Raw genomic sequence first — 24,906 nt, 5'->3', positions numbered from 1 at the left:
TTATCAAAGACATTATTTATATTTCATAAATTTTCGTAATCTTTCGACCTTAGTCAAAAAGATATTCAAATTTAGAGATGAGACTTCGGTCGGACAACTGAATTTGCTATCGTTAAATGGATTAATGATTACTCAATTGGCTATGCCAAGTAAATTAGGTATATATAAAAATAATAGAGCGTTGGTACGTTAAACCAAAGGTCCCGGGTTCGATACCCGGCTCCGGAACAATTTTTCCCTCGAAATTATTCGAATCAACTTTACAGGGAGTTATACCTGAAATCTTGATTTGCATAATACACGTCACTGTTCGTTAACAGAAAGCCACAATTTAAGTCACACAGAGTTAGTGTGCACTCGAAGTTGGTTGCTTGACGGTTGTCAGCCCACTTTGAGGTCTGTGGATATAGAGGGAAAAATTGGATCGGTGTCGGTTAGAGTTCCCGGGTAGCTCAGTGGTAGAGCGTTGGTACGTTAAACCAAAGGTCCCGGGTTCGATACCCGGCTCCGGAACAATTTTTCCCTCGAAATTATTCAAAAATAATATTGTTTTTAAATTATTATACAAGTTTCGTAAAACTTAGTAAAATGGTATAAATTTTCATAATGAAGAAGTCTACTTGAAGTAACTAGAAATTGTATGGCTTAAATAAAATTTATCAAAAAGAAAAATAGGCACATACTTTATTTGCTGGCTGACAAATCTATACAGGGTGCAAGGGATGTAAGTGCCATTATTTTAACTGATGATTGTTCATGTCATAAGGAAGAAAAATGTCTTCACAATTTTTTCTAATTGCAAAATTTAACTAATTATTAAAGTTTACAATATTAGACGTTTGGCAACGTTGCTGGATGGGGAGGAAGGAGTTTACAAGTACACAGTACAGCTCAAGCGGGTACAAACATACCGGTACAAAACAGATGCTCTGTTCTAATGCAGGGGCGGACCGTTGTTTACATAAAACAGCAAATACAAATTTTCAATCTCATTAATAGAACTTTATGGTAAATTTCAATTTTATTTAACGATATTGGCAATATTGGTCCATTTTTTAGTTGTATGTCTAAAAACTGAACAATAATGGTTTACAGTACAAAATCGCACGAACTTTTTTTTTAAATTCAACATTTTAATCTCTCCCGTTTCCATAAAGCAGTACCATTTTTAAAGAAATTTCTTTTTCTGTGATTTTCGAAACAAGGTGAGAGACTCCTAGGATGCTATGCATAGGCATTTCGCTAGCCCGCGCTACGACCGTGCTAAACTAGCCCCGGCTATCGACTGATTATTTGTATAGGATTCATATCATATATCGCTAACACTGGTTTATGAACACGAAAAACGTTAGTTCGCTGATCATCCACCGGAAGCCCGCGCTAAGAATGTCAATGAATATATCCCCTAGTTTCAAACAAACGTTGAGAAACTGCTACAAAAGTTCGCCGATTAGGTAACCTTTGCAGAAAACATTGACGGTACATCTTCTTACGACGACTTTCTCAATAAATTAATAACATATGATATTCCTAAACTGTGAATGGCATTGTAAGTTGTTTATCGAATACCCTGTACTGAACTGTCATCCGTTCTGCAGTATCTATGGACAGGGAGCTTGAACTCAGCTGAAATGTACGTACGTCTGTGCAGAGTACTGCCTGCTGAACACGTTGCCACGTCTCTCACACCTGAATATTAACGAATTTAAGCATCCAATTTTATTTAATTTCACGAAAACGTAATAGAACACAAAAGTATGTATTTAAACTAATATTAACACTTTGCTAGATATACTACTGATGTAATTGTTTTCGTAATTTTTCCTAGCGATATAAACAGTGTAACGCTAATAAAATAATAGAAGAAATATTTTTTTCTGGGAAAACTATCAAGTTTTGAACCTTTTGTATGGACATTTTTTGATCCTGCAGACTGTCCCCGACGGCTGTGAAAAGAACGGCACTTATACCCCTTACACCCTGTAGGCCTATAATGTAATCGTCAACCATAACGAGTCGTATTAAAATAATATGCCCGACAAAAGTAAACAAAAGCTATTATATTCTAGCCATAGGAGTACATGGCTTACCTAATAGTTCACAAGAGTTGTTGACTTCTTAAATATTTTAAGCAACAAGATAATTTATTCCACATTGTTTCTCTGGTATGTATTCTTTCCTTGTTCTTTCAGCTATTTTGTTTAATTTAGGTCTTTATGATATCTAGTTACGTTTGTAATTTTCCTGTTGAGTCTGAAGTTGTTTCAGCTTTTCTTTAGGGGAGAGTGGGTAGTATCGGACATCGGATAATATCGGACAGTGAGTTTCTTTCATCTACCACGAGATCGTAGTACCTGAATGACAGCTTTTCTTTAGGGGAGAGTGGGTAGTATCGGACATCGGGTAATATCGGACAGTGAGTTTCTTTCATCTACCACGAGATCGTAGTACCTGAATGAGATGGTTACGTTTCTGTATGCGACATAACAGAAACGTAACCATGTCATTCAGGTATTATCATCTGGTGGTAGATGAAAGAAACTTACTGTCCGATATTACCCGATGTCCGATACTACCCAACTCTCCCCTATGCATTGTTTTCGACATCTACAATTTTAATTTTCACAGTTATATTTCCTTCAGTGATACTTTTTTCTTCTGTCTTTTTTATTTTCAATTACCTGTTTATGCTGTCTACTTTTATTTGTTTATTTATTTATTTATTTATTCATATATTTACTCATTTATTTATTTATTTATTCATTCATTCATTCATTTACTCATTCATTCATTTACTCATTCATTCATTCATTTATTTACTCATTCATTCATTCATTTATTTATTCATTCATGATTTACTCATTCATTCATTCATTTATTTACTCATTCATTCCTTCATTTATTTATTCATTCATTTATTTACTCATTCATTCATTTATTTACTCATTCATTCATTTACTTATTCATTCATTCATTCATTTACTCATTCATTCATTCATTTATTTACTCATTCATTCATTCATTTATTTATTTATTCATTCATTTATTTACTCATTCATTTATTTACTCATTCATTCATTTATTTATTCATTCATTTATTTACTCATTCATTCATTCATTTACTCATTCATTCACTCATTCATTCATTCATTTATTTACTCATTCATTCATTCATTTATTTACTCATTCATTCACTCATTCATTTATTTCCTCATTCATTCATTTATTTACTCATTCATTCATTCATTTATTTACTCATTCATTCATTTATTTACTCATTCATTCATTTATTTACTCATTCATTCATTTATTTACTCATTCATTCATTTATTTACTCATTCATTCATTCATTTATTTATTCATTCATGATTTACTCATTCATTCATTCATTCATTTATTTACTCATTCATTCATTTATTTGCTCATTCATTCATTTACTCATTCATTCATTCATTTATTTACTCAGTCAGTCATTCATTTAATTATTCATTAATTCATTTATTCACTCATTCATTCATTTATTTACTCATTCATTCATTAATTTACTCATTCATTCATTCATTTACTCATTCATTTAATTATTCATTCATTCATTTAATTACTCATTCATTCATTTATTTACTCATTCATTCATTTATTTACTCATTCATTCCTTTATTTACACATTCATTCATTTATTTAATAATTCATTCATTAACTCATTCATTCATTTATTCATTTACTCATTCATTCATTTATTCATTTACTCATTCATTTATTCATTTACTGATTTATTCATTTATTCATGTATTCATTTATTCATTCATTCATCCATTCATTCATTTATTCTAGTGTAGTTAAGATCATCAGGCCTTTTCTTTCTGTCGAATTTAAAGTTGTTTCAGTTTTGCTCTATGCATTTTTTCGATGTCTATAATATTAATTTGCACAATTTTATTGCTTTCCGTGATAATTTTTCTTACAATTCTTTTTATTTTAAATTTAGTATTCATACTGCCTATTTACGTATTAAAATCTTTTCGTAGAGCTTGAAGTTGTTTAGATTTTCTTTACACGTTCTTTCCAGACATTTTCTCAGTTGTATACCATTCTGTGATACATATTTTTCTTCAATCCCTTTACTTTAAATTATGTGTTCAGAGTGTTTACTTTGCTTTGTTATTAATGTACTGTCACCAAGCTTGATATTGTTTTAGGTCCTTATACATCAATTTTCGGTTTTTTATAATGATTTCTCTATCTATTAGGGGAGGGTACGGACTGTGACTGGGACTGTCCCTGTACGCAGGCCTCTCGGGTTGGCCAATTTTACTACCCGAGATGGAATGATGTGTATGCCTTCGAACTCCCCTGCAACCTACATGATCCCTTTACCTTTCCGAATAGGCCTCGTACGGAAACTGGTATGGTTTGGCTGTATCACCGCGACCCTACACTGTTCGTTCCCCGCCGCGAGAGCGTCAGCAGCGCACAGTGAAGACCCCGTCGCTCCCGCTCACAACTCATCTGATCTCTCTGTAGCTAAGAATTTCTACAGAACACCCACTGGTATTGAAAGGACGGAGGAGTCATGGTGTTGCTGTGTCCATTGCAGGGAAGGCGTATTCGTACGAGGAGCCGGAGTCCAGCTCGGACAGCGAGGAAGACGTCCTCCGGCGTCTGCAGCAGTCTGCCAGCCTCCATTCGACGCAGCTGCAGCTACCGGAGCCCGTGCCGGGTCCTTCCAGCGCCGCAGACTCCGGCTTCTACCACCAGCAGTCCTCACATGCCCTCATACGTAAGAACGATTACATCAATATTATTGTTGTTAACAGAGGCAGGCAAAATGTCTATCCGGCTTGCCCATGACTGTTTACGTCCGTGAGCAGGCTTACGCTTCGTATCGTTCGCCCGCCTGCAACCTTCCCTCACAAGCAGGCAGGCAGTGTGGTTGCACGTGACTCCCAAACAGTCCTAAGAGTGACCCGAAAGGACTGTTGGGTTCCGCCGACCTGCGCCAGACTGTGCTGCTTTCAGATGCATGATAAATATCAACCAAGTCATTCAAACCTGACAAGAAGCCTACAGATATAGACAAACTGCCGAAAACTTAATTTGTTGTCTTCTGAAAAGTACCGTTAATAAAGACAAAGAAAACTATTTCTCGTCAACATAATATCTATTAAATTCCAACAGTTATTATAAATTACTTGCACTTTCCTTTTCATCGTAGTAATATAAATTTAATGCAAACCATTCAAACTTTCAGCTTCATAAATAAAAAGATATCTCTCCCTCAGAAGCTAAATAGCAAATCAATATTCTGAAGAACAAAAAACTATTATATATTTTACAGGTAGGCCTATTCATGAGGCTTTTAATTGTTGATAAGAAAAAGTTAAAATGAAATATTTTTTTCTATAATAGTTGTTGATATTCATAATAAATTGTTACCAATATCTTTTCAACATATTTCCATCTCTCCTCTCTCCTCTTCTCTTCTCAACTAGTTACAAGTTACAAAATGTTACTATTTTGTTGAGCCAGATACACTTGGCAGGAATATGAAATGTATAATATTGTCTTATTATTTTATGAATTCTGTAGCGCAATAAATCGTAAAACTGTGTTTCTTTAATCAAGAATGATCTGCCGTGTTGGACCATAAGATAAAGATTTTTTAAGTGACTAAATAGCCAACGAACTTAGGTTTCAAACTAGTATTGTTTCATCTTAACCAGTGCAGATGGTTTCCGTGAATGCAAGTCACTCTACCTTATAATACGAGCAAACAGGCAGGCTTTCTTGGGTCCCGCTTGGACTAAACCTATAAAACCCGGTCTCAATGGGTTCAGTCTTAGAAGTTAACTTGCTTTGTAGCGTCACCGGAACCCAAGCATGACGGCAAGCAGGTACGGGCGTGAGTCTTGTCTGATTTGCCGGTCCCTAGTTGTTAACCAACGCTGAGTTCTTAGCAATGAAGCCATTCACTCTCTCCCTCTCCAATATAGGAGTGAGGGTCATTCCATACAAAATTTTAAGAATATGCCAACGATGTCATGAATTTTTTTGGGCTTTTAATATAATAATGCTATAATGATAGTAAATTAAACTGCCAACTATGACCGCTATATCATTAATATTTTAGTCATACTGATGACTGAAAAATGAGTGGCAATTACATGTTATCCATCATTTAAAATATTCTAGACACCCTATATGAAGTGTCATCGAAACTAAACAGACGCTATTATAAACCTGAATAACCATATTTTAATACCTTAAAGACTAATCCGAATAATATTAAGGCATGCTCATAAAAACACATCATTGAAAAAAAGAAATAGTTTTATATTCGAATGCAACAAATTAAATTCATGCGAATTTCATTCGTATTAAAGAAAATCTTATTCCTAATCCATCTTCCAAGTTTTATGATTTATCTCAAAAAACCTGTGAATAATTAAATTAATAAAATTGTTAATTTTTGTTCCGACGGTTGAAAATCGCTTGCTATGTGTGGCGGTCGCGAGACTTCATAACGATGAGTAATCTCAAATGTCCGTCTCCCTGACCTTGATCGCGCAACATTCTGTACGACGGGAGAGCCTACCTGCTGAGTCCTTTGTTCCTGTGAGTTATTTTTATTAAAAACTGACATGATATTTAAGCCACCATTCTGAAATTTTCACAGTGAAAACCATATACTCTAAAGAATTAAACACATGTTTCTTCGTCTGTAAAAATGAATTGCATTTTGTGTTCTATAGTTTTTTAAATTATTTTACGGTGGGTAAATATTTAAAAAATTGTATATTCTTTTCATTTTAAGGGCATTTATAAACAAGGCTCTCCTTTCTCGAATTGCATTGAAATCACTTTTCTATCTTCCTTCACATAGTAAGAAAACTTCAATGAATGAAACAGTGTTCTTTGTTAAACCAGTATTTTAAATTCTGATTGCTGCCGGACTATGAACGACATAAATATAGTATTGCTTGAAATTCATATTTAGAACATACAAAATAACCTACTACAATATTTTTAACTTTTGAGACATCATGGGTTAAAAACATACTTTTTTGCATGGAATGACCCATAACCATTTTAATGTAGGCAGCACATTTTTCTGTTATGTCGCTTATATCCCCTACATGCAACCCCCAAACTGTTTGGAGGACCACGCCTGCCGTTGGTTAGCGGGTCCATATGACCTAACTGGGAGGATTGTCAGATAACTCCACCTACCATATCCCCTCTTCAGCACTTAGGGCAAGAGTTCTCAAACTCTTTGAAACCACGTCTCTCTTCATACTATATGTCACATTTTCCTTGCAACGGCCCTATAAAAAGAAAGTCAAATTCGATTTGGTGGTATTTTTTTAAGAATATAATATTTTACATTAAGTTACTAGCATGTATTTTTAATATGTTATTTTACGACGCTTTATCAACATCTCAGGTTATTTAACGTCTGAATGAGATGAAAGTGATAATGCCGGTGAAGTGAGTCCGGGGTCCAGCACCGAAAGTTATCCAGCATTTGCTCGTGTAGGGTTGAGGGAAAACCCGGAAAAAACCTCAACCAGGTAACTTACTCCGACCGGGAATCGAACCCGGCCACCTGGCCAGACTCGCTAACCGTTAATCCACAGGTGTGGACCCTACTAGCATATACTCTTTTAAATAAAAAATACAAAATTAGAATAAAATAAATATGTACACGTACTGAAAATTTACATGTTACACTTCAATATACATTATATTCGTATACTGTACTCCAACCAGGAGAAAGTCTCAGGGGAATGAGACGTAGCGGGGTAATGCTGTGAATGAATGTTGATGTCATAAGGTCACACACGTGGATACACGCATCTCCATTGACTAACTCTCAAAACACAAACGATAACACTGACACACATATATTTATACTACCCTAGTTATAAAATTAGATCACGGTTAATCTCCTGGGGCCATATTCATAGACATTCTTAGCGCGGGTTTCCGGTGGATGATCAGCAAACTAACGTTTTTCTTATTCATAAACCAGTGTTAGCGATATGATATGAATCCTATACAAGTAACCAGTCGATAGCCGGGGCTAGTTTAGCACGCTCGTAGCGCGGGCTAGCGAAATGTCTATGAATAGCACCCTTAGTCTTTTAATCTCTCCCCACAGGAAATAACATATGCAGGAGAGCTCATGTTTTTTAAACTGACGTTATAACGATAATATTATCTATCTACTAGTCGACCTGGTTGGCGAGTTGGTATAGCGCTGGCCTTCTATGCCCAAAGTTGCGGGTTCGATCCCGGGCCAGGTGTGTGCTTAAATGCGACAGGCTCATGTCAGTAGATTTACCGGCATGTAAAAGAACTCCTGCGGGACAAAATTCCGGCACAACCGGCGACGCTGATATAACCTCTGCAGTTGCGAGCGTTGTTAAATAAAACATATTTCTATTTCTATCTACTTCGCTCCGATAGATGACGCAATAGTAAGCAGATTCATTTCACGGTTAATCTCCTGGTTGGAGAACAGTATTTCACTTTCCCATATAGCCGCGACGTCCCAGATAAAGATTGGTGACGCACAGTTTGAGAACCCCTGACTTAGGGGATGCTTATGCATGACATGGCAGGTCAGCATGTTGGAATATCATCTCCTACATGTTTGATGGAGCAGTTATACCGCTGTGATTCGGTCCCCAGAGCCTCGTTTATTAAAAACAGGTTGTACCGTGGGAAGGTGAGGATGGGATTTGAGTAGGAGAGGTTATGGAATGCACTTCACTACTCTCTGCAACCCAAATATATATATATAAATATTAAACCGTACAAGAAAGATATTTCAAATGCACCGTATGTCTGATGTTACGAGACATAAAGAAGAATTTAATTAATGGGATTAAACGAGTCCTCGACTATGGATCAAGTGTTAGGCCTAATAACACAATTCGGAGTCCCGTTACTTAAGAAGAAAAATTAATTTATCACCCGTAGTAGAGACTGACTGTGAGAAGGTTAATCTTCCTTCCTAGATAATGAATGGGTTTAACTAATCATCTTATATATGTCCTATGTTGACGCACTATTATGAATTTATTACTTTTTTGTAATGGCTTTACCTCAAATTAAATAAACATGTACTAGTCGTTAAAATTTAACTGAAAAATACTGCTAGAGAATCTTTAGTGTATTGTAAAAACAGTAGAGTTTAGTTAATTCAAACTAATTGGGACCAAGACCTAATCAGATTACAAGATTTTCGGATTAACCGAAATATTTCCTGTAATGCAATGCATGCTATTCACGAGCGCTGAGAGAGTACACTGTTGCTATTTTTAGAACCACAACCAATAGGTCCACTTCATTACAACAGAAAATTACTGATTTTATCTATCTATCTATCTATCTATCTATCTATCTATCTATCTATCTATCTATCTATCTATCTATCTATCTATCTATCTATCTATCTATCTATTTTACCTGGCAGAGATAAGGACATCAGGCCTTCTCTTCCCCTCTACCAGGGGACAGATGTGTAAATAATGTACAGAAAATACTCATTGTTGTAAGTACCCTTGCATGTGCTATTTTCATAATTTTTTTAAATAAAAGAAATTGAGTCCATTCATATTTATTCTTCTTTTCGCTACTTTGTATTATTACAATAAATTTAGTTTTTTTCTTAAAATAATTTTGTTCGGATTAACCAGATTTTCGGATTAGCGTAGTTCGGATTAACGAGATTCTACTGTATTCATAATTTAAATACAGTGCGATCGAAAAGTCCCTCCGCAGCTCTATTAGTTCTAGTAACCCTAGAATACAATCCTGTGGAAAGTTGGCACTCCACCATTCATTCCAGTTTGATAACCTCACACCCCCAGTCCATCACATGCTTAGCGGCCAGTGCTGCCACTTGAATTCTCTGCCTAGTGGATTCTCGGCTACACAAGCACTGCGGAGAGACTTCTCGATCGCACTGTATGTATGTCACTATTATATTGATTAAAGCTGGTTGGGTGAAAGAGAAGATCTTATGGCCTTAACTCTGCCAGCGAAAATAAAACATTCTATTCTAATATGTAGGCTTGTATATGTGCAGTAGTATGCATGAATGAAGTTTTATGATATATACAGGGTGTTTCTAAAGTGATTTTCAATAATTTACAGATGTAATATACAAACTAACACAAGTAAAAAAGCTCCAATACACATTGATTCGCAAATTAACCGTTGGTTGTCGAGATAATGCATATTTTCTGTCGAGATTCCTCGCTGACTAAGAGCAGAAGTGTAGACATTCCTAACTGAATTCTACCTAGAGCAGGTGTTCAAAATGCTGTCCAAGCATCTGAATGCAACGTTTTGCTCCTCTCTATAGTGAGCAACCAAGCTACGCAAACATAGAAATAAATAACAAATAAAGAGACTGAATGTCTTAAAAATGAATTTCGGAAAAACAGACTTGAAATAATAATAATAATAATAATAATAATAATAATAATAATAATAATAATAATAATAGATTTATTTTTAGCTGGCAGAGTTAAGGGGTTGACTGACGCAAGAACCGATAGGTTGTAAATTTGGTACTGGACAGATAAAAATTCCATTTCTTTTGGGTGGATTATGTATTATTTTATGTATTTTAGTTTAATTCTACTACGCAATTTGTATTTCATTGTTTAATTAATAGTTCATAGTATTTTACGATTTAATTGATAAAGTAACTCTTCTATACACGTAACTTTTACCTAAATCAAACTGTTGTATTCTTTGTGGTTTGATAAATAACTCTTGTATACACGTAACTTTTACCTAAATCAAATTGCTGTATTCTTTGTAGTTTGTAAGTTCATATATATGTATTGTATACTTTTTGTCTGGTTGAGTGGAAAAGGAATTTAGCATAAAAGATAGACTATGTCTAAATTCGGAAATTTCTAGAGTCGGTCATCAGAAGGGAACGCATTTCTAGTTCCGTATCTATTTTGTTTGCTACTAAGCCTACGTCCAAGACGTATGTTGTTCAGATATCTCTACGTTTCATGTACACAGAATCCCCCTATTAAAATTCTATAGGACCTAAAACACCTAAATGAACCATAAACTACTATAAATGACTAAAAACTATCTGTGCTTGAAAAGCTGCTTTTTATTATTTTGCGTTTATTTAAAATAACAATACTGGTACTAAAAATGCAAAAATGTGAAAAAAAAACTATAAGAATGTCATTTAAAATGCAAAAAAAAAAAAAAAAATACCTTACAAACACTGGTCTTACAGTTTCGTTTATATTGGTCTAAGAAGTGAAAGGAAATTCGGTTGCAATATCCTGACCTGAAGAATGTGTTTATGAAGGCGTCTTCACGTGTGTTGTACAAGCTGCTGCTCAGGGACGACCCGAAGAAATTCACATTACATAAAAGCATATGATGGTGTATTGCTACAAATAATAACAAGACATTGTATTCTTACTTACTTACTTACTTACTTACTTACTTACTTACTTACTTACTTACTTACTTACTTACTTACTTACTTACTTACTGGCTTTTAAGGAACCCGGAGGTTCATTGCCGCCCTCACATAAGCCCGCCATCTGTCCCTATCCTGAGCAAGATTAATCCATTCTCTACCATCATATCCCACCTCCCTCAAATCCATTTTAATATTATCTTCCCATCTACGTCTCGGCCTCCCTAAAGGTCTTTTTCCCTCCGGCCTCCCAACTAACACTCTATATGCATTTCTGGATTCGCCCATAAGTGCTACATGCCCTGTCCATGACTTTGTATTCTAAAAATTGTATTTTTTTATCAAATACGTATTAGAAAAGATTGCACAAAAAATTAATACATCTTTGTACAGTACATAAATCGCACCTAAAACAGAATATTTACTAAAATTTAAATTATTAATTTTTAATTTTATATCAGTTCCTAAAAGTCCTAAATTGGATTTCATTAAGTCCTAAATCTCTCTTTTTAGCACCTAAAAATCGTTCCCAAGTCATCAGTGTATATACTGTAGACGTACAGAAAGCCTTACAAGAAATTTATACCCGAACAATGTATACACATCGAGTCCAGGATGAGATATTTATACACGTAATCAGAAACAAACTTCTGACTCGTCACACCAAAGCCACCAATGAAGCCGTACAGCTGAAGGTCATGGTCAGACCTTATCCAGTATGAATGAAAACTGCTGGCCTCCAATTACAATCAAACCCCTCAAGTTTTCAATTAACTACAGTTTTATTTAGTAATGTACGTCATGTCCTCTGCTGAACGCAGAAAATACTCGTAACTGTGTACAGTTAATTTAAACAGCCATTCTTAAAAATAACGCTTCGAGATATGCGTATTTTCTCGTCATTGTTGCCACTGGAGACGTGAAAGTTAACGATGAGTCTCTAATAATGTTCAATTACCATAATAATGCCCCAGTGATTTTGAACTTATCCAAAGCGGAGTTGCTAGATATGGCTACTTGTCGCCATTTTGGCGCCATTTATGTTCCTGGTGGCGACGAAAATTTCCACTTAGCGACCTGGCTACTTTTCTGGCATCTTTAATGTTAACATTATAAAAATTATTTAATTAAAACTTTTTTTTTCACAAAACTGACTGTGATCCCTTGTACGTACTATTCTTCAGAATGTAAATACTCATCAATTATTGTATTCCTCTTAATTTAAAAAAAATGGCAGACTAACGTTCAAGGTTGCATAGAAAACTTCCCCAGGCAATGACATGGGGATCTGTGATTTACAACGATGACTTTAATAACATAATTAAGTGGAATTAATGCTTATAAATATATTACTTTAATGGATTAAATAAGTGGATTTTATTGCCAATTAAACTTTTAGTTTAAAATACATGTAATCCATTTTATGCTTCATTTCTAAACTTTGATAAATTAATAGAAACGATGTTGAGCAGTAAAAGCTGGTTCACAATAAACCGGGAACGGAAACGACAACGGGAACGAGAACGGAAATAATGTTAAAATAAAAATGTACTTAAATGTAAGCATTTACAATAGTTAATTGCGAATTCTCACATTTAAATAGATTTGTTTTAACAATATTTACATTCTCGTTCTCGTTGTCGTTTCCTTTTCAGGTTTATTGTGGACCAGTCTTAAGTCGTTAATTAATAATAGCGGGAAACCAGCGATTTACCGAGCCAATTACCTGATTCTTTCACTTGGTTAACGTCATAACGTTTATATAGAAGATGCCGAAATTAGAGAGGTGCAGAAAGTATAACAAGGAGTGGGAGAAGCTGCCCTGTGATAAAAATAATTGTAATTTAATTAAAATTATATATTCAAGCCTCAAAATTTAGTACCGGTATTTAGTCATAATTCAAAATCACTACCATTTAAAAAAAATGCACCATTAGACTATAGACACACTTAATGGAAAAAATTAATATTTTCAGCCTGGCTTCAAGAAGCTACAGATTTAAAGAAAAAGTTCGAATGAAGCAATTTGTATAGTATGTAATACCTGTAAACAAACAGCATAGCTGAATAATGTCACTTAATGATCCCGGATCTTTAAATAATATTAATAATAAAATTATTACAAATTTATTAATGAATATGAATGGTTGTGTTCATAATTACACTGTAGATTTTTTTAAGTTCATTACTCCTTTTACTATCAACTTCAGAGATAATTGGCTACTTTCTGGCGCCTTGTAGGTGTATAGTTGGCGACATTGCATTGGTCTGGAATCATCTGGCAACCCTGATCCGAAGTGACTCGCGGATTTATCTAGAGAAGTTCAAAATTACAAGCTGTATTTGTTAGGATCTCCGTAGTTCGAGAATAAAACCCATAAATAAGATAATATTACAAATATTTATAATAAATTATATCTTAACTTCACAACATCGGTCACTGTAGCTATGATCTTGTCAACATACATACAGTACTTACCAAATACAGAGTAAAAGTGACGCTCATTTGCTTTGGATGTATATTTATTTTATTTTAGTAGGTTATTTTACGACGCTTTATCAACATCTTAGGTTATTTAGCGTCTGAATGAGATGAAGGTGATAATGCCGGTGAAATGAGTCCGGGGTCCAGCACCGAAAGTTACCCAGCATTTGCTCATATTGGGTTGAGGGAAAACTCCGGAAGAAACCTTATCCAGGTAACTTGCCTCGACCAGAAATCGAACAGGGCAATCTAGATTCGCGGTCAGACGCGCTAACCGTTACTCCACAGGTGTGGACGCTTTGGATTTATGTTACATTACAATCATTTATAATATTATTTTTATATTATTCTTAAATCGGCACTTAAGTGACATGAATGTTAAAACATACAATTTTTTCTTCTCCGCTCATGGATTTATTAGAATAAATCCTAACTTAGTAATTATATCTTAAGCATCGTCCAAAGGACCGTATTTCGACGACAGAGGTCCAGGGAACATACTTTCCCGTTAGAGTGTGAAGAGGCTGTCAATTATAAGAAAACGTTTAAAATTTAATTAACATAGCCTAAATGTATATATTTGGAAATTTACTAGAAGATGCGGTCTGGCCGATGCTTACTACATAATCACTATACTTTTATCTTGGGCACAATGAGCCCTCTTCACTAAAGACGGTAACTGACTTTCTTAACCTTTTTTGGCCAAGACTCAAAGTCAAGTAGGCGATTAACTTGTGTGGCATATGAGTCTATTTTGAAGTCAAACAGTGCTAACGTAATTATTATTATTATTATTATTATTATTATTATTATTATTATTACCACTGTCATCATTATCATCATTCTCATTATTATTATTATTATTATTATTATTATTATTATTATTATTATTATTACTATTATTATAGGCGAGCCAATCACATTGCATATCAATTGTAGAGAAAGATTGTTTCCCTCAAAGATTGGTTACAAATTATGTTTGTTGTTATTACTTTGTTTATACAGACTATTTCGTTTATATGACGTCATTCCATTTTCGGCCAATGGAGTGTAATGAAATTTTGAATTCCAATCTATCACAGTCATACATCGCGATAATTTCTGCAACTCGGTTTATCAATATTAATTTATTGCATGGTCGTTCTTTTGTTTAGTCAGTGTCGCCAACTGTTTCCACGTAAATCGATGAGCATGAATCCAATGTACTAAATAAAGTGCGAAATCCTACTTCCACCTTCATCTTCTAATTCCATGTCCATTGTATCTAAAGAAAATGACACTCCTTCATAAAAATTGTTCATTTAATTAATGTATTAATCAGGTTATTTGTAATTTTACTATAAAATGATTGAATTAAATTATTTCAACAAATAATGAAAACGTATTTCTGTTATAATAAGAAGAGAAAAGCGCAGTACATGTAAATTAACATTTTTAAACGTGTATTTCGTTTTTTCTCAAATGGCATTACTGAATAACATTTAATTTCTTTATTGCAGTAATCGTTATTCATCTATTTCGACTTCACAATGTCTAAATAGGTTAAGTATTCATAAATATACAATATTATTAACATTTTGTGAGCGAATTTTAGGGATATATTATTTAAATGATTCTTGTATTCACGAAATAGTCCTAATAAATGTCACTCCAGTTCTGAGATTTCCCAAAATCTCAGACCTCTTGTGATATTTACTATAGATAAATCTATATTCTTCTAAATTACTAATCAACATCTATTGTTTATTATTATAACAATAAATATAAAACATTGTATGCGATATAATGTAACAAATTACATAACTGTCTTCCCTATCAATAAACCAGTGCGAAGGAGTTTGTAACCTTCTCACTGCATTAGCATTAGAGATGCGAAAGAATGGAATAATTCGTATTTTCTCCGATATTTTCTCTTAAAGACAGAAATGTTTCATTCTTTTCGGAAACTTTCGGAAAAACTCGTATACGATTAGAAACGCAGAAGTGTTCATCCAGGCGGACTAACTTAGGTGCTCTCAGTATGTGTAAATTATAAAAATATAAGCATAGAACACACTGAATTCCTCTACTAGACACAGCCCTGTATCGGGGATATACAGTAAGTTATAAACAAAGCTCGGATCTTGGGGACTTATGTGTCGTGTGCTTGAGTAAGGTTACAGGCATAACGTACACAAAGCTCACGCTGCAAGTGCTCAGGGACAGTCGTTTGTACTAAGAAAGTGGTCACATCGAATGGCAAGAAGACGAACGAATAAACTGTGTCACGTCGAAGCCAATGACATTAAGAGAATTACAGGTAAACGGTCTGTTTGAGGAATTAGAAAATACGTGTTATTCGAATGGGTGTTATGGAAGTTTGAAAATGCATTTCTTAAATTTTAGGTACAGAATTTCGTGGAGGAATTCTGAGGAGATACATTATTTTCTTCTAATGCAGAGTTTATATCTTGTAAGTTGTACCACACATAAACTAGAGCTGGAAACGGGCATTCATTGAAAGACATTGCAGTCCTTTAAATTGATGGAGAATTTGTCCATAGCCATGGATCAAGTCGTAGAGGGACCTTCCCTAGTAGTGATACACTAATTGAAAACTATTTGCGAGAAAAATTTAGGATATACTTATCTTTCTCAGATACGAGATCTGCTGAAAATCGAACAGGAAACAGTGACAGTGAAATATTCAGTATTTTATTTAGGCCCAAGACTTTATAATAAAATTTCAAACCATTTTCCAAATTTGAAATTTTTTAAAATTGAAACTTTTAAAAAAGAATTTTGTAAAATTATCCATGATATATAATAGTAACAAATGTACTTTCTTTACCTTTTATTTCTATCGACTATATTCATGTTTTTATTGAATATCACTGGCTTCTGTCGGATTGTCAATTTATATTAAATGTGTATTTTTCTCTCGTTTTCCCTTTCTTCTTTACTCTTGCTCTTGTGTTGTACTTATTGGTTTGAATTAAGTTAATTACTGTATTTAGTAAACTGTCCTTGTAAATTTTATGTTATATTATTCACTAAGACCACACTGTACACGAGCCTGGCTCTTACGGTAGTGGCTAGAAACATTTTTATTTTATAAATGCAATTTGTACTCACTAGGTAGCTAGTTAAAATAAATAAAATAAAAAAATTAAAGTTTGCTCCCGTCACTTCATGTGACGTGGAAATAAGTTTCCTTCGTTTCAAATCATGTTTAACTAACAGACGAAGAATTTATGGGTTCGAAAATCTTCGAATGCATGTAGTTTTTTTTTTTTTTTCGAATAATCTTTACCGTACAACTAGTTCTCCTGTTCAACTAATTCACCAAACAACCTTCCGCGTCGGGGCTGAGTTCCTGAGTGTATAGTCATACACTGTAATGAAATGTACAGAGCAGAACTGTAAATTTGATGTATTTTGCATGTTTATTTATATATATGCTATAAAATTACGTGTTTCAACCTATCATAATATTATCATTATGTTGTTCCAGCCAGGAACCACTTTTATAGCAGACCTGACAGTACCTCCGTGCTGGAAGCGGGAGTTTGTTGACATTGAAGTCCGGTCGCTTAGCCACGTTCAAAGACACAAGTCCCCAACTTCCGAGCTTTGGTTATAAACACGTCTTGAGCAGTTGTACTGGTGCTTGCCTTCACTAGCGTACGCAGTCTTAGTAGGTTCGACTCGTCAATTGAATGGGTCACCCCAACAACGTTGCAACAGTCAAGTTAGACTGTTCAGAATGTTGAATAAAGCATTTGTAACTGAACATCCACACTCTAGAATGTTTAGTTGTAATGTATTATAATTAAATCCACATATTATTACGTAAATCGTTTAGTGTGTGGATGCTTCGTTAAAAAATACTTCTTTCAAGATTCTGAAGTTACTGGCGTAGCTCGGTAGGCTAAGGCGCTTGCCTGCAGTTTCGAAGTTACGTTCGTGCGCGGGTTCGATTCCCTACTTAGAGCCTACCAAGAAACGCAACAGTCTTCATACTGGAAGAATCGAACAATTAGTGCATTTTAAAATTTGCATTACTTTTGTGCCCCTTCCTGAAAGTTATTTAAATGGCATGGAAACAGAAAATAGTGAACATAATTATTAGTATTTACACATTTTTCTCGGAATATGCACATTATTTTGTATTTTCACTCACAAAATCATTTAACTAAATGTTACGAGCTCATGACTATGTGTTGATCATATTCAGAGTGGAATGAAAACAGTAGTTGTAATGTGTTTATTTCATCCCATCGCTACCCATTCTATACACGTGCATTTTTTCTAGAAAGTTCCAAAAAGTAAACTGTATTTATTTTCGAATATTTCCTGATTTTTTCAAATAAGTCAGAAAAAAACGAACAAGCCCGAATTGAAATTTTCGAAATTCTTCCCTGCTCTCATTAGTACTAGTAGCGGGATTCTTTTATTATAGGATATCGCTTAATTTTCGTCAAGTTTGACAAACATACATCAGAACACTGACGTCACAACATGGCCGACGTAAACCAACATGACGAGTAAATAAAACTCACTGAGATATCACCTCAACTAACTCACTAACCTTCTCACATACGTCGACCTCATGTCACTGAGATATCACCTCAACTAACCCACTAACCTTCTCACATACGTCGACCACATGACATCACCCCATTCTCCAATCTAGCCAACATACATTCTCATAAACACACTACCGATATCCTATAGTCATATAGACCCTAATTATGAAGACTTTTAGCTTACCCTCAAATTCATAAAAAAAAATTCCCCAGACTTTTCGATATTGTTTCTCATATTTGCCGTGTTTTCTCATTAACTCATTAATATTATTAGCAGCTGGCATTATAAAAAAATAGCAGAATAATAATGCACCTCCACAATAAAAATACATAAAACAAACTAACCGCTAAGGATAATAACGTGTTTTGCGGCCGTATGGCATTATGATGTCACAATGCAAGATATTAGTCATATAACACAGATATTAAGAGAATTCGAAGCATTTTGCAACGATACTGTCAATAATGAGCAATAGTAACTTCCGATTTTTAAAAATTACCTGAAAACCTATGAATAATACATTAATATGTAAGAGGAAATAAAATTTCGCCCTTTCGATTTTTGAGATAGTCTGAAGGGCGACTCGGCGACTTCTCAATTTTATTACTCGCCGATTGTCACTTTTATGTAGCCCAAATTGCGATAAATCGCCGAATGTGGCAACACTGTTTGTGACAATGAAGCCATATTGAAATGTAATTTATGACGTAAGAAAATGATCATTATTGGATTCATATATTACATAATTTTTATGTTGTTGACCTAATATTTCTATTTCTCTTATATGAAACCATTCCATTAAAACACTTCGTTGAAATACAGTATTCAATTGAGAGTAATGTAATATTATTTAATTTATTAACGAATTGGATATTGATGCTAATATTTTATCGTGGAGAATTGATAATATTACAGTATTCCTAACCTTTCTTCGGTTATGGTTCGTTTTTCTGCGTTAACATGCAGTATAATCTGTAATATACAATAATGAACGTTTAACTAATTGACTAGCACTCACCTCCAGGCATGTGTCGTTGTAACCTGCTTCATTACGCCCTTAACCACGCACACAAAACACGCAAACATAGACTTCTGCTGCCTCAACACAAGCATGACACGCTCAACTAAGACTTCTAGTCGTTTGTTCTGTCCTGTTCGTGCACTCATTCCACAGCGCTGCGATTCGTTGCCAAATAACACAGCAGTTCTCAAACGACATGTGCTCACATCTTTCACTCAGGGGTGGGTAAACTACGTGAGGAGCCGAAAGCAGGGTAGTAATTTCAAATATACGTAGCACTACTATCTGCTAACGTCGAATGAAACCGCTACATGAAAATAAGTTTTTCCTTCATTATATTCAGAGCTTAATCGCCTAATTATTTAACAATCAATTGAGAATTTTCCATGCTTCTATCGAATTTTAAAGTAAAAGTATTATTATTACTATTACTATTATTATTATTATTATTATTATTATTATTATTATTATCCCTTGTCACATTTCTACCTACTGTTCAAGAGGGAAGAAAACGCTAGGAAGACCTTTAAAGAGATGGTTTGAGACCGTAACGGGCCATTAGGCCCAATATTTGTTAGGACGATGATGTTGATGATGATGATGATGGTGATGATGATGAATTATTATTATTATTATTATTATTATTATTATTATTATTATCATCATTATTATAAAGGATAACCTCTACTTAATTTCCATCTACTGTATTTCATCTCAAACATTCATTAAAAGCACAGAGCTAAAATAACACTTTGAAATAATTCACAACAAGACAACAAATTCGAATTAACATTGTAGTTAATGCATGAAAGAACTCATACCTGCGGTGTTTTCTACTTAAGTCAGTTTCAGTATGGACACTGTGTAACAAACAGGAAAAATGGGAAGGTGAAACACGGTATTTCACGACATAGGAAGTTGTAGGATCGAAAAATCCGTTTTCTATATACAATAATACGGAAATGCGCACAAGTTTTCTATACAGCCTACATAATTATATTATAGGTGCCGAATCGGCACTGCCGATGATCAATTTTTAAAAAAATACTTTTTAAGTTGGATTATTATTATTATTATTATTATTATTATCATTATTATTATTATTATTATTATTATTACTATTATTATTATTATTATTATTATTATTATTATTATTATTATTATTATTATTATTATTATTAAGGATATAATATTCCCTACTAAATTCCCAGACCCCGCATTTCATCTCTCGTAGGTTAGCAGGTTTGATGTTCACTTCACTTCACTTCCGGCTTAACGACACTACTGCCTACTTAAAAGGCTACTGTGTCATAAATTCAATATAAAAAAGATCCTAGTTTAATAACGTAGTGCTTGATAATATTGAATATATTTAGATACTTAAAAATTCCTAACAGTATTGTTTAAATTATAGTAAGTTGAAAAAATCTCATGTAGTAGTTCTTAAATCTAATGAGGTTTGATGTTACATGCGCTCTGCGATTCTCTAGACTAGAGTGCACTGTTGCCAACATATCGCCCTACAATCTCGCTAACTTTTCAACAAAAAGTAGCTAAATCTCTCTAAAGTTTGTTTAAAAGATCCCCAGAAATGTCGCTAAAAATTAATAATAAATATCACTAAATAAAAATAAGAAAAACACACATATGTGGAGAAAAATATAATTTCCTCGTCGTCACCTTCTTCCGCGGAGTCTGGTTGTGTTGTTGACGGCTGTGATCTTGAGATGGGAACAGCTGATTGTTAATACACTGCATTTGATCCAATCATTGGCACTACACTTTCTGGCAAATTGTAAAACTTTCTAAATTATATTAAATATATTAAAACCAGCAAAAACCACAGTCTCATTTGCTTCACACGAACTGTCGGCACAAAATTCCAAAACTCAACTTCCTCGGATCGGTTCGGAATGGAAAATCTCCGTGTTGTGGGGAAGAACCAAGATTACATTAGCTGCAATTCGCGACTCGTCACGTGCCAATCAAAGTTGCCACCGTTTACGGGTGTTGCAGCAGTAGCATTGAGAGAGAGATCTAGCCCGTGAGAATCATTGAATCAGCATCTTTCACCCCTGATCACTGAACACAAATATATGAGATCAGGGCTTTCACGTATGAATCATTAGACTACTCAACATGTACCCATGCCTCTTCTAAAACTAAGAAGTGCATGACTTCAGTTGAATGTTTTAACTTAAAAGAAAGAAAAAAGTGGAAAAATATAAAAATCCGCAGAAAAGTCGCTAATCGTATTTTACAAAATTTGCCGCCAAGACTGATTCAAAATTCCCTAGATTTAGCAACTTATCGCTAAATATGGCAACACTGCTAGAGTGATGTTAAGACGTTTATTTCAGTATTTCGCTTGGTCGCACAGTAATACCACAGTCTAGTATATACAGTCACGAAGCTCAATACGTAGTAAATATGCATCCATAGATAGTTGCTAACCACTAGGATCGCTAATATCGCCTCATTACAGACAATGCTAAATAGTACCACCACAGCCTATTGTTCCTAGCACCCTCACAACTCAAGCTTCGTGACTATAATCTTTTCGCTGTAAGAAAAATCCTAATGTCAACAATAGCACGTGACTGAATTGAGGCTTCATTGGTCACTGTTTGGCGCCATAGATTCTCAGTACATGTTCCCGCCTACTGTTGTACATACTGTTTCATGTTAAACAATTCCCGTTACTCGTCAAGTAGGCCTAACCTCAATACTATGCATTCATTTGTTTAGGAAACATTTCTTTATAATTACTGCAATTAAATTATTTTTAAGTCTTATGTCTTCACAATGGACAGTTGAGGATACAGAAGCCATATCTCAGTACCACGTGTTTTCGTGAACAACTACGAGCTCAAGTGACGCCAGCTTGTTACAAGAACAGACTACCTCGGTATTACTGTTGGTATTCATCCGCGTTCATAGTAGGGCTACATAACAAAATATAAAAGTAGCTTTTCTTTTACATAGCGTTTTACACATGAGTGAAGTTATATGTTTCATCGTGTTTAACAACTAGAATTTAAATTTTTTATTTTCAAGTAATACAAGATTGTGGTTTCCAAATACGGACTATATTTTCCTGCGCCGTGTGAGTGTTTCAACTGGGAGCCAATCACGGGTATGACAGCAACGTGCTTATGTTTACATTAGGATTTTTCTTACAGCGAAAACAGTATATATACTAGACTGTGGTAGTATATTACAACTTGAAATTGTATACAATGCAATATCGAACCACGTAATTAAGTCCATTACACGTAAAACCCTAGAAGGTATAAATTAGAGTCCCTCTATAATAACTAGGAGAAAAGTTGAGACAATGGAACCAGACATGGCATACTTTAATGTATAATCCAGTAAGCACTTACAATGGATTTACTTCTAGTAAATACAAGGTAACATTTTTTTCTTATTCCTTAGTGATAATGTAGCTATGTATTATATAATAAACTTTATTACAAAATAATGTAGTATATTATAAAATTATTTACGAAATTTGTTTAATATCTGTATACAATCTAGCTAGGCCAATGGTTTTGCTTCTCATGGGAGATTTGTTTTTTTTTTCCCCCCATTTTCTAGTCATTCAGTGCTATCAAATCATGACATAATTTAATTGTTGATGGGATTAAAAGGAGATCATGGAACGCCTCAACTTTCATTACAAAGGGACTCTAGAGTCTAGACATTACAGATAATTACAGATTATTTCATCGACCCAATTTATTTTTAGTACATATGTTTACCTACTGTCATTTAGCTCCAGTATCATCTCTTCTATTAACAACATCATTTTAATTAGCTATCCGCAGACAGATTTAAACCTCATAAGTGACACCAATAAGACATAACTCACGATGCAATTAAGAGTCAAGAGATAATGGGGTAGAGTGGCCAGTTCCTTTCCACCTTCATTGTATACATCCCTGACTAGTAACATATTACACTAATCAGATTTCATATGTATACAAACAATATTGTTCTTTTTATGACATACCGTCAAGTGAGATATACTGCCTGGTGAAAGATGTGTATATCAGCCAGGATCTCAATCAGAGGTATACAAGGCCATGTGATCAGTATATCTTATGCTCTTTATGTTCATAAAAATTTGGCGCACTTTATACAAAGGCGCGCCCGCTCGAAGGATAACTTGCATTTGTAATGCCTGAGTTTTTCTATCATTACCACTGGTACGGCCTTTCAGGTTTTTCTTATTCCTCAGTGATAATGTGGCTGCAATAATGTACTATATTATAAAATTATGTATCAAATTTGTTTAATATCTGTATACAATCTAGCTAGGCCAATGATTTTGCTTCTCATGGGAGATTTGTTTTTCCATTTTCTAGTCATTCAGTGCTATCAAATCATTACATATTTTAATTGTTGATGGGATTAAAAGGAGATCATGGAACGCCTCAACTCTCATTACAAAGGGACTCTAGAGTCTAGACATTACAGATTATTTAATCGACCCAATTTATTTTTAGTGCATATGTTTACCTACTGTCATTTAGCTCCAATATCATCCCTTCTATTAACAACGCAATTTTAATTACTTATCCGCAGACAGATTTAAACCTCATAAGTGACACAAATAAGACATAACTCACGAGGCAATTAAGAGTCAAAAGATAATGGGATAGAGTGGCCAGTTTCTTTCCACCTTACTGTATACATCCCTGACTAGTAACATATTACACTAATGTTCTTACTAATAAAAACTCTATATACAAACGTTTAACTGTCTTATACTTATACAATGAGTAGCTCATTTATACGTCGTGTGTAAATTCCTTACTAATAATCACTAAATACGTCGTTTATAACAGTATGACTGTTACACAGCTACGTCATAGTTTCGTCATTACTTCGTTACGAAAGGTAATAGAATATCTGAGGTTCTCTATTGGATCCGGTAGAGCGCTCTAGTGTGGCGTATTAAATATCGATAGTACAGCTGGCTCTAATCGATTGCCACACTACATTTTGGTCAAAGAGTACAAGCTACAGCAATATTATTCTAATTATTCTGTGGTCTTTGGTTTGTTCTTCTGTGGTTACCAGGCAACCATGACAGTCGATATGGAACAGCTGATAGAGGGGAGGCCATTTTTTCGCTATATACAACGCTTAAACAAGGGGTTTCGTGTATATAACTACTGCAAAGCAATTCCCATTGTATAGTTACAGCCTGTTTATACATCCATCGCTTATTCACTGTTTATTAGTAACGTTTTCTGTCTCAACTCTGCATAAGTCTAGTATAAAAACTATGCACAGTTTATTAGTAAGACTGTAATCAGATTTCAGATGTATACAAACAATATTGTTCTTCCT

At 34.3% G+C, this 24,906-nt stretch overlaps 1 protein-coding gene across 3 annotated transcripts in view; it reads left to right on the top strand.

The window, feature by feature from the left end:
* Syt14 (Synaptotagmin 14) overlaps nucleotides 1-24,906 on the top strand; it is a 495,921-nt gene that overhangs the window by 439,844 nt on the left and 31,171 nt on the right. For all 3 annotated transcript variants that reach the window (XM_069832593.1, XM_069832592.1, XM_069832594.1), the window contains one exon: nucleotides 4,595-4,777. In XM_069832593.1, the coding sequence (XP_069688694.1) occupies nucleotides 4,595-4,777 (183 nt within the window). The remainder of the gene's footprint in view (nucleotides 1-4,594; nucleotides 4,778-24,906) is intronic.

Source organism: Periplaneta americana, chromosome 8 (assembly GCF_040183065.1).
Source record: "Periplaneta americana isolate PAMFEO1 chromosome 8, P.americana_PAMFEO1_priV1, whole genome shotgun sequence".
In the NCBI taxonomy this organism is placed as follows: domain Eukaryota; kingdom Metazoa; phylum Arthropoda; class Insecta; order Blattodea; family Blattidae; genus Periplaneta; species Periplaneta americana.
The sequence above is the reverse complement of the archived record's forward strand: the minus strand, read 5'-3'. Positions and strand labels throughout refer to the sequence as shown.